General features: G+C 36.5%; 1 protein-coding gene across 3 annotated transcripts in view; it reads left to right on the top strand.

Annotated features, from left to right (window-relative positions):
• XIRP2 (xin actin binding repeat containing 2) overlaps positions 1-12,240 on the top strand; it is a 328,214-nt gene that overhangs the window by 269,280 nt on the left and 46,694 nt on the right. For 2 of the 3 annotated variants that reach the window (XM_061135453.1, XM_061135451.1), the window contains exon 3: positions 11,536-11,696. In XM_061135453.1, coding sequence (XP_060991436.1) covers positions 11,536-11,696 — 161 coding nt within the window. Of the gene's footprint in view, positions 1-4,692; positions 4,706-11,535; positions 11,697-12,240 lie in introns of all 3 variants that reach the window. The other variant, XM_061135452.1, reaches the window with a different exon arrangement.

The following is a 12,240-nucleotide window of genomic DNA, read 5'->3' as shown; positions in this document are numbered from 1 at the left end:
ATAGATGAAGAATTTGCTTGATTTCCAGTTCTAAACTCAAGCTTATAAGGACAAAAAAGAACTCACTTGGAGTCACAGAAATTCAACTTCTTGGTTTCCCTTTGATTTATCCCTAGATACTCTGAAATAAAGGATTTGTGTGTAGATGTTTAGGAAGCAGAAAGGGAGATTCATACCCTCCATTAAAAGTTTACTTTATAATGTTATATGTTAATGAAAAATACTTACATAAAAGACTGTGCAGAGTTGAATAGCCTTGTACTCAGAAATACCTTAACTTTTTCAAGCTCAGCCACTTACTGTATGATTTTATCTTTTTAAATGTTACTTTTGCCATTAGTAAACTGGAAATAATACCATCCATCAGGTAGAGTTGTTATAAGAATTAGACATAAAATGACTTGTAAGAATATACATGTAAAATGGCTAACACATAATTGATAATGGAGATCAGTCCTGGGTGTTCATTGGAAGGACTGATGCTGAAGCTGAAACTCCAATACTTTGGCCACCTCATGCGAAGAGTTGACTCTGGAAAAGACCCTGATGCTGGGAGGGGCTGGGGGCAGGAGGAGAAGGGGACAACAGAGGATGAGATTGCTGGATGGCATCACCGACTCGATGGACATGAGTCTGAGTAAACTCCGGGGAGTTGGTGATGGACAGGGAGGCCTGGCATGCGGCAATTCATGGGGTCTCAAAGAGTCGGACACGACTGAGCGACTGAACTGAACTGAACCGAACTGAACAAGTAGTTATTGTTGTAATGCAATATAAGTCTCATTGTGTTAGGAAAATACCTAACGAGACGTATTTTGTAAAAGGATGCATCATCTATAGGCATTTAATAGTTTCAATTTATTTGACCATTTCAAAGAAATTTAAGTAATTTAATTCAATTATTGATTTTTTAACTGTCCAATACTTTAAGCAATCAATTTAAAATATTTAATAACAATATGATTGAATTTTCAACTATGTCCAAACTAGCAATATTAAGCACTAATGATTATTTAATTTGTCTAAATTCTATACATTTATAACTGCTCTTGTACCAGGAGAACTTCTTATGAGATGATAGGGGCTGCAGAAAAGAGAAGACAAGTCTATACAAGAAGTTGTTATTACAGTTAGAAATGGCAGTTCTGTTACTCAGAGAGATTAGAATCTAAGTGGACTTTTATACTGAGTCTTATCTATAAGTAAGTGGACATTTATTCTTTGAGGCACGAAGAAATTCAAAGATGTTTCCATCAGAGCATGATTTGTGTATATAAATCTATGAAATTTGGGGCAGCTAGAACTGAAATGTGCCATAAAAAGAGTTTACTGTGTAGTGATTTCCGACTTGGTGAGGCGTATGTATATGTATAGTGGATGCTTGTATTAGTTTTCTATTGCTGCTGTAACAAATCAATGCAGTTATTAATACATACAGTTGTGCTTACAATACCACAAATCCATTCTATTACAGTTCTGGAGGTCCAAAACAAGTTTCACTGGATCAACATCACAGTGTTGGCTGGGAACCCCCTCCTCCTAGAAGTTCTATGGGGGAGCTTACCTTTTTAAGCTTTTAGAATCTACCTGCATTCCTTGACTCATGGAATCTCTCCTCTGCTTTCAAAGCCAGTAGCTTAGATTTTGTATTACATCTCTCTCTCCCTCTCCCCTACCCCACTCTTCTTCTCCTCCCCTCCCTCTCATTCCCCTTCCTCGTCTCCTTCCTCCTCCCCTTCTTCCTCCTCTTTTTCTTCTCCTTCTTCACCTTCTTCCCCCTCTCCACCTCTGTCATTACCTCTCCTTTTTGACTCTGACTCTCCTGCCTCTCTTTCCCTCATGTGAGACCTTGTGACTACATTCAACCTACCTGGACAATCCCAGATAATCTTCCCACCTTAAAATTCTTAATCACATCTGCAAAGTCCCCTTTGTCATGTATTGGGTTGACCAGAAAGTACATTCAAGTTTTTCTGTAAGATCTTGCAGGAAAATCTGAACGAACTTTTGGTCAACCCAATAAAATATCATATTCTCAGATTCTGGGGCTTCTCAGTGGTGCAGTGGTGAAGAACCCGCCTGCCAATGAAAGAAAAGCAAGAGACACAGGTTCGAGCCCTGGATCAGGGAGATCCCCTGAAGAAGGAAATGGCAACCCACTCCAGTATTCATGCCTAGAGAACCCCATGGACAGAGGAGCCTGGCAGGCTACAGTCCATGAGTTCTCAATGAGTCAGACATAACTGAACACACACACACACACACACACACACACACACACACACTCTCTCTCTCTCTCTCTCTCTCTCTCTCTCTCTGACAGATTTTGGGGATAAGGATGTACACATCTTTTGAGAACCTATACTTTGTTTACCGCATTGCTAAACCTTGTCTTTCTCCTCTGTAAGACAACTGGATGTGTAGGATCTCTTCCAGTACCTGAATTAGGAGAATAGTGGTTAGGGAAGATTTACTAAGGAGGCAAGAACTAATCCTTTTTATTAGCCCGAGAGATGATCTGTTCTTGTTAATGTATAAATTGTGCAAATCACATGAATGAATGGATTTTGGAGAGGTGACTAGAGTACACGCAACACAATGCTTCTGGGAGGAATGGGGCCAAAGGGAGTTAGTTTAAAAGGTGGAATCTGATTTACTAGGTTCGTATGCCACAGCATGCCTTTTGTGCCGTCACGTCAAACACTTTTACTCAGCTAACTCTCTGCCCTTCTTCTCCATGTTTTTTTTTAAACACTGTAAATTAATGCAAGATTTGCTATACACTTGCTCTTTCATTTTATTCTCCACCTATTTCTTGGTTTTATAATATTCAAATGAGGGTAAAATATATAAAACTCAAATTGAGTACAAATTTGACTTGGCAGCAGCATTCTGAATGTTTAAAAGAGATGAATTTTATTATTAGCTGAGGGATATGCAAATATTAAGAATTATAGAAAATTTATTCATGCTAATGGCTCTGAGTCCATAGATTTGATCTGGTGTACACAAATTTGAGCTGGGTTATAAATCATATATTTAGATTTGATGGAATTTAGTTCATCATTCGCCCAATTTAGTTCTGAGTCAATTTTCTGAGTACTAAGTAGTTCGCTTCTTTAGAATCCATCCAGAATATAATAGCGAGGCTATTGATACGTCTCCAAAAGTACACTTGCCTTCTTGAAGCTGACATCTGTATTTGCATCAGTTTTGTGGACTTTCATGTGACACTCCAGCTCATTCTCTGCCTGGCTTTTAGTCTGAACTAAATAAAGGCTTCTTAAATTGATTATAGAAAATTTCTAATAAAAAAAATCTTTAAACTATTTTTCTGCCTGAGAGTTCATATTACTATTAAACCTTAGACTTTCTTTTGAGTCATAATTATACATCAGATCAGTCTTCTAGGGCTACTTGTTTATTTTATGTTTTTATTGCATATGCAGTGAGTCAGTTAGAAAAAAAATTGACATCATTTTGTTGTTTGAATTTTACTTCATCTCTTTCCTTGGGAAGGTAATTGTTTGGGTTTGTCTTTTGGTTTTGGACACTTGTACTTCTTGATATAGCATAGAATTGTACTTAAGTCGCAGAACCCAGAGCCAGATTGTCTAGCTTCCCTTCCAGCTCTGAAGCTTACTAGCCACCTGACCTTGAGCAAGTTTGACAGTCTTTCTGTGTCTCTGTTTCCTTATCTGTAAAATGGAGATTAAAAATAAATATAGTCTCTACCTCATAAGGCAGTGGAGAGCATTAAAAAGACTAATGTCTGACACGTAGGAAGCACTTTATACATATTCACTATTGTTTTTTTGCTTGTGAATCATTCTTTTGAGTCATTAATTTGTCTTTTCAATAATGTTAGCTTTTTTTCTCGACCAGTGTTATTTACAGAAAATTGGAAAATTAACACTTCAGCCTATTTATTATGCTTGTCCCTCCTCCAGTTTTCTTCTGTCTCATACATATTTTGAAAGATTTTGTCACTTTGAATTTTTATGCTGAGAAAGTCCAACTGAATTCATTTTATGAATTAGCTATATCTCTCTAATGAATTTTCATCATTTTAAAAATCAGTTAAGTCTTGCTTTAGAAATAAGATCATGACAACGCACTTGGTGGTGTGAATCTGGTCACATTAGCTATTTTCTAAATATTTTCCTCACTTTGACATGTGGTGAGAAACTCTTAATGTTTTCCTCCAAAGCATTGCCTAATTTTCCCAACAAGATTTGTTGGTAATGCTGCTGCTTCCTTCCTTTTCTGCATCTTCTTCTCTTCCACATAGTCACATGCCAACTCTTTCTTGTTTCAGTGCAGAAGTTCCACTTCTCAGGATGCCTTCCTGACACCTAACCAATGACACACCCAGGTAGATTAGGTTCTCCCCACCCCAGTGTCTCCCAACTCAACCTGATGGAAAACCATAAACTCTCTGGGCTAAAATTGCCTGTCTCTCTTACCAATTAGACTGGAGGCTCTGGAGCATAGTGAATATGTCATGTTTATTATAATCAGCATTTGTTTAATAATAAAGAATACATAAATGACATTAAAATAAACCTTATTAAAGTGTAATTCAGCTAGTTTATTTTTGAAGTTTCATATGGCAAAGATGGAAAAAGATTAAAGTCATCCACAGCAATTATATTCACAAAAATTATATAAAAATTCTCCTTTTTGTTACAGATGACCTTTATATGTTTCTGTTCTATGCAGAAGCCCATTGTTGCTATGGCTTCATAGTGGGGTGGCATCTTCTATTTATAGAATAGCTCTCTATTTCATTGAACATATTTTTGTTTTTAATGCTACTGCATGAAAGGAATATAGCCATGATAACTCCTCTTCATTTATTTTTGCCTGGCAATTTTTCGCCCAATATTTTCTTTTTAAATTTTGTCTTGCAGGTGGCATATGATTGGACTTGCTTATCTTTGTCTTTTAGGTGAAGTTTGGCACACGTTTATTTACATTTGGTTTTACACTATTCCATTTGATTTTGTTAAGACTTTGTTTTCTTTTGGGCTGACTTAAAAGGATAGTGCTTTGATTTTTATTGACTTTTCACAGAGTACCAACTTGAATTCACATAGACTCTAGTTCTCAAAAATAAAATTTCAGTCATCAGTTCTCTAACTGCTTTTAGTGTTCAGTGTTAAAAAGAAGACATCCTGAATTTTGCCTCATCATCACAGAAATCCTTCAATCTGTCTGGGGAATTTCTTTTCCTTGATTCTGAAATGTTTTACCAGGATTTACTATTGGCGTTTTAAAATTACATTTTATGCTGGATTATGGTAGATACTTTAAATCTACCAATGCCCAACTTTTATTTTCAGCAAATATTTCTTCTATTTTCAGCAAAAATTCTATTTTTCATTTGTTCTGCTCATTCCTCCACCTTCCCACTGAAATGCTACTATCTTGTAGTAGCATTTTGAATTTTGCTGTCTTTTCTCTTTCACATCATCTTTGTCATCTTCTTTCACATTGTCGTTAGTATGCTATTGGTTTTTCTCTTCTGCAGGATACGAAAAAGAAAGTGTAAGCCTCTCAGTCGTGTCCAACTCTTTGCGACACCATGTACTATAGCTCGCCAGGCTTCTCTGTCCATGGAATTCTCCAGGCAAGAACACTGGAGTGGGAAGCCATTCCTTTCTCTAGGGGATCTTCTGGACCCAGGGATCAAACCCAGGTCTCCTGCATTGCAGGCAGATTTTTTAGCATCTGAACTAGCCGGGGAGCCCTCTACAGCATACAGTGACTATATTAACTGCCTTCAATGTGTGCTTTTTAATTCTTCTAAAAAACTTTTATACCTTTAGTTCTTTTCCCACCTTTGATAATTTTGCTTCTGATTTCACCACAGCTAGGAAATCAGACACACCTCTGCTTATACCTGTGCTCTAAACCAGAGAGACCAAATATCAGCTTCACAACTCAGACTCTAGCAGTCTTTTAGTGAAATAAAGAGGTCAAAGTATTTTTTTACTTCATTTCACATAGCTTGTATTGCACAGGCAAAAGAGAGAAGTAAAGAGGTGACTCACAAAAATTCACACCATCCTTGTATAGGCCAGTTTTAAAGCTCCCAGTGTTCAATATCAGTCTTTCATCCAATAACATCCATTGACATAATCATCTTTTCCATAAAACTTAACCCACAACTATGATTTGGGAATGGGCCTCTCATATTTTAAAAATAGGAAGACATATTTAAATTTAGAAAATGTGCTGAGATTGAATCTTGCTTTAGAAATAAGATCATGACAAAGCACTTGGCCGTGTGAATCCTGCCACATTAGGTGTTTTCTAAATAAACACTTTTATGACTTTGACAGTATTTTGAAGCAATACACTGAGCCTACCACTATGTATCTAGACATTTACCTTTATTTTCAAGTCATTACTCTAAAAAGACCATAGAATTAAATTTATAACTTGTTATTTCAGCTTTTAGACATTTGTTTAATGAGAAATAAGTATAGATTTGTCATTTTTTAATGCTCTAGGAACATATCATTTATAAAATAAAAACACTGAATTGCATCTTTGAAAATTCCTGAACAGCTAATTAGAAGACTAGTTCATAGCAAATGTCTCAGTGACCCTTTTGAAATGCCTCTTGATATTAGTCTCTGCATATTTCTAAGAATTCTTTCACTGATAACAGAAATTGTGAAATTAGGAGAAAATTTCAAATTGTATTCAATACATTGACTATTCCTCATCATTTTCTATATCTGATATCTTAAAGCTATGATCACCTCCAAGAAAACACAGAAGGCTGACTATGCAAACCCTTCTGTGACTGATTACATGCAGATGAATAATTGCTCAACAAAGTCAGGGCATCTGCCTTACCTTGTACTACTTTGCTTTTTTAAAAATTCCTTAAACAAGGACTTTCCACAGGAAGTAAAATTCAAAGAAGCATAATAAATTTTTCAACCTTGGTAAATTTGCTTGATTGATCAATTGGTTTAGTCAGTTTCTTCATTTTTAAAAACTGCAGAAGAAAAGCACATGTTTGGGGCTTATGGAAAATAGAGACATGAAAAATAGTCACACACTCTCTCATGATTTAAGAAAATAGGAAGTGGACATAAATTGGGTCTAACTGGAATATATAACTTCTTATATTACAAAAGGCAATAATAGAAATCTTTTCCCTAAGAACCTCAGAATTCTTTGAAAAGGCATTCTTACCCTTGGTTTCTAATAGTCTCATGATAACAGCTTAGATTTGTTAGTGATATATATTCTTTCCAAGTGCTTCCTTATATGCTCTTTCTGCTTTACAGGATATATTCTATTACACAAAGAATTAATTTTTGGGTGGATTAGCAATTATTTTCTTATCAGCAAATAAAACATTCTATATATAGGATTACAATAGATTCTAGGCTGGGCTGGAGAACTCATTAACTGGATATTTGAGAGAATTCATTGAACTTTTAAAAAAGTTTATTTATTCATCTGCACAGTGAATTACCTCTAAACCCCAGAGACAAATAACTTCTAGTACATTGGTTTTGTGATGTAAGTATTTATAATGCTTTCTATCAGAAATAGTCATCTAAAATTTTATTTTCCCTTCCTCTTTTTCACAGACCACTGTAGCCTTATAGCATGTTCCTCCACACTCTGTTTTCCATTAGAATACTTACAGGTTCTATTATTCCCTATTTTCTACAAGTATTTTATGACAATAGCGTCTTTAGTTTTCAGTCAATTATTAGTATTTTTTTAACAATTATTTAATTTTTACAGGTTATCTTCCATTTACAGTTATTACAAAATATTGGCTATATTCCCTGTGTTGTACGGGATGTCTGTGAGTCTGTCTTACACCCACTTTGTTCTGTGTTACCTTTCTCTTTAAAGTTACCCTAAACTCATTAACACTGTTTCTATTCTCAGTCATATTATGAAAGAGCATATCATGAGGTCGGGCAACCAATGTTCCTATCTTCTTTGCCACACATCACTAAGAAAGGGACTGTCCTTACAGATGGCTAACAAATACATGAAAAGATGCTCAACATTGCTTATTATTAGAGAAATGCAATTCAAAACTACAATGAGATATCACCTCACACCGGTCAGAATGGCCCTCATCAAAAAGTCTACAGACAATAAATGCTGGAGAGGGTGTGGAGAAAAGGGAACCCTCTTGCACTGTTGGTGGGAATGTAAATTGATACAGCCACTATGGAAGATGGTATGGAGATTCCTTAAAAAACTAGGAATAAAACCACCATATGACCCAGCAATCCCACTCCTAGGCATATACCCTAAGGAAACCAAAATTGAAAAAGACACACATATCCCATTGTTCATTGCAGCACTGTTTACAATAGCTAGAACATGGAAGCAACCTAGATGTCCATCAACAGGTGAATGGATAAAGAAGCTGTGGTACATACACACAATGGAATATTACTCGACCATAAAAAGGAATGCATTTGAGTCATTTCTGATGAGGTGGATGAATCTAGAACCTATTATACAGAGTGAAGTGAGTCAGAAAGAGAGAAAGATAAATATTGTATTCTAACGCACATATACAGAATCTAGAAAAATGGTACTGAAGAATTTATTTACAGGGCAGCAATAGAGAAACAGACATAAAGAATAGACTAATGGACATGGGAGAGGGGAGGAGAGGGGGAGATGTATGGACAGAGTAACATGGAAACTTACATTACAGTATGTAAAATAGATGCTGCTGCTGCTGCTAAATCGCTGCAGTTGTGTCCGACTCTGTGAGACCCCATAGACGGAAGCCCACCTGGCTCCTCTGTCCCTGGGGTTCTCCAGGAAAGAGTACTAGAGTGGGGTGCGTAAAATAGATAGCCAACAGGAATTTGCTGTGTGGCTCAGAAAACTCAGACAGGGGCTCTGTATCAACCTAGAGGGGTGGGATGGGGAGGGAGATGGGAGGGAGGTTCAGAAGGGAGGGGATACATGTATACCTATGGCTGATTCATGTTGAGGTTTGACAGAAAACAGCAAAATTCTGTAAAGCAATTATCTTTTAATAAATAAATAAATTAAAAGGAAAAAAAGAGACTGTTTTGTGAACCTTACTAGTTTACATCAGGTGTCATCAACATCAGGAAAGGAACAGATGGGTGCGCTGCCTCACAGTACATTTGACAGGAAGCATCAGCTTGTTTTTCAGATGAGGAAATTAAAAGACATTGACTTAGGATGTTAAAAAATAACATGGACACAAGTTATTTTCTCCAGGTAGGTTTTCTACTCCACTACCCTGCCTGTATAGGCAAAGTCACTGATGGGGAAAAGAGAGGGAGAGAGAGAGAGAAAAACAGAGAGATTAAAATATAATGTCTTTTCTGTGATCAGAATAAACAGCCACAAGGCAATGGAAGCCAAATCTCTTTAATACTCAGGCAACTGATTTCCTGACCATTAATAATCTTAGGCATTTCCCAGTAAGTAGAATAAAAATTGATAAAAATCAAAATATTTGGAAAGTAAATAAATACTCTGTAAAATTTTGCAAAAATAAACTCCTGACTTTCTGTTAAGATTGATAAAAGAATGACATATTTTATGAATAATTGGCAAAATGAAATTTATATCATAATGTGGAAAAACTTTAGTGGTTCATGTTCAATAATATTTATATAGTGACCATTTACAACAAGAGGAGTATGGCTGAACATAATCAGAATTCATCTGTGCAAATAGACAATGCACAGAGAAAAATAAAAACATATTTTCTTCAGCATGTGAAAGACTTTCAGTAGTTTGTGGGAATCTCTTTTTGTCAGGATTATCTGGAGGAGTTATACTTCTGTGTGGATACATAGAGGTTTCGGAAGACAGATGAATTTTAAAAAATAATTCACATTTATTGTGAATATATCAGGTTATATAATCATAGCATGCATATGATACAATGTCTTGTTGCCTTATATTTTGTTTCTTTCTGATATGTGTGAAATAAAACAAAAAATATTAAAACTTTAAAATATATTTATAGTTTAATATAATAAGAAGTCCTTAAGGAAAGCCAAATACTCACGGAGTCAAACTACAAATGATTTTTAGTCTCTGCTGGGTCACACATATTATTCTCAAATTGCTGTGTGTTCATAAACTTTGAAGCAGCTGATAGAAAAAACAAACAATACAATGAGATGGTTCAGTGTGGGGACAAGATGGGAAGATAGGGGAGCAGGGCAGGGAGGAAAGTGGTCTGTTAACTGGGGTTGTCTGGGGCTTTGAGTCAGTGTTAGTAAAGCAATTCAAATAACAAAGTACACCAAAGACCACTACCCTATGAGTTCAGAAAACAACAAGCCCTAAGGAGAAAGGCGGGGGTGTATGAATGAGTGATAAATGATCAACACACATACACACACCATTCACTGGTTGGTCCTAGAAGGAGCCCTTGAAATGATTTTGGAATTACAATTTTTAAAGAGTGAATAGTAAACCAACAAACAGTGGTAGCAGCAGAGAACACTGAATTAAATAACAAAAACTAGTTTTGAAACCAACTCTGGCACCTATATTTAAATAGACATGGAGAATCACACTAACCAGGGAGGGTCCTTATATTCCTTTCACATCAGGAAACATCTAGATGTGTTTCCTTATGCCTGAAAGGAACCAATGAGACCAGATGAGACTACAGCATCTCTCAGACTGTTCTGCTTCTAACATCTGTTACTCTGTGGTCATGCAATCAGCCTTTTGCTCTGTTTGCAAATATGTAATATCTAATGCCCTATATTTTTGTCAGGTAGGTGGCTTTGGTGGGAAAATATCAGGTGATCTGGAATGACTGGTAAAACTGTTTTTAAAGGGAACTATTAATTCTGTCTTATGTAACACATGCCTCAATGAAATAAAAGGAAAAAATCCAGTCTATAATTCTCATAGCATTCACATATTTTAGATCTATCTAAATAGATCTTCCTAGATCTATCTCCCTGAGGGTTGAAGGGTAAGGTGAAAGGCAAAGCACAATTTTTAGACTTGCTAAAGATTTAGTCAAACCACCAAATCTGACACTTACTAATTGTGTGATCATGGGAAAGTTTTTTAACTACTCTGATTCTCCGTTTTCTTTATCTATAAATTTTAGAAAATAATGGAACATACTTCATGAGGTTGTTAGAGAAGTAAATGAGATTATGCTTTTATAGCATTTAGCATAAATCCAACACATAGTGCTTCAGGAGTTTCATTAACATTATGTATCTCTTAATAAATACTTACTGTTTATCGGAATAATGGCAGGAGGAGTGAGGCAGTCAGTACTTTCATTTGCTGTTTGCATTAAGCAGATGCTTCTCTATTGGCATTTTGTAGCTTTGCTTGAAAGTTAAAAAAAAAAAAAAAGAAGGTGACTGTGAAACATGGGAAATACTGTGGAATATGACAGTCTGCTTTCCATAACCAGATGTTTTAAGTGCCTTCACTGTTCCTAAGATGATATTTTCTTTTCAAAACCTGAATCATATCTGAGCATGCTACCTTTGTTTTTAGTGACTGCTGGCCCTAATAAGCCTGCGAGTGGGTTTGCAGAAGACACTGCTGCGCAGAGCAAGAGAGTGTCAGACCTCCAAGAGGTGGTGTCCTTGAAGGAACGGATGGCGAGGTACCAGGCAGCTGTTTCCAGGGGCGACTGCCGCAGCTTCTCCGCCAATGTAAGCTGCTCCTGGGGCTTCTGCATTAGACCAGCTGATTGTCTGCCTTTCACATGCCCTCTTTACATGGCAATATAAGAATACTACTGGACAATTGGATAAAGTAGAGAAAACAGAAATAATGTGTATCAAATTCAGAATATCTGAAATTAAGCTTCAGCTCTGCCACTTACTGGGGCTTCCTAGGTGGCGCTAGTGGTAAAGAACCTGCTTGCCAATGCAGGAGACGTAAGAGACTAAGGTTTAATCCCTGGGTCAGGAAGATACCCTGGAAGAGGGCATGGCAATCCACTCCAGTATTCTTGCATGAAGAATCTCATGGACAGAGGAGCCTGTCAGGCTATAGCCCATAGGGTCACAAAAGGTCAGAAATGACTAAAGCCACTTAGCATGCACGCTGCCACTTACCATTTGTATAAACTTGGGCTACTATCTTAACCCCTCTCTGAACTTCAGTTTCCTTAATTGAAAAATGGGAAAACCCAGCTGCTGCAGAGGGTCTCTGTGAAGAGTCAAAGAGATAATTTACATATAAGCCGTAAGG

Source organism: Dama dama, chromosome 33, assembly GCF_033118175.1.
Source record: "Dama dama isolate Ldn47 chromosome 33, ASM3311817v1, whole genome shotgun sequence".
Classification (NCBI taxonomy): Eukaryota; Metazoa; Chordata; class Mammalia; order Artiodactyla; family Cervidae; genus Dama; species Dama dama.
This window is presented reverse-complemented; position numbering and strand designations above follow the sequence as displayed.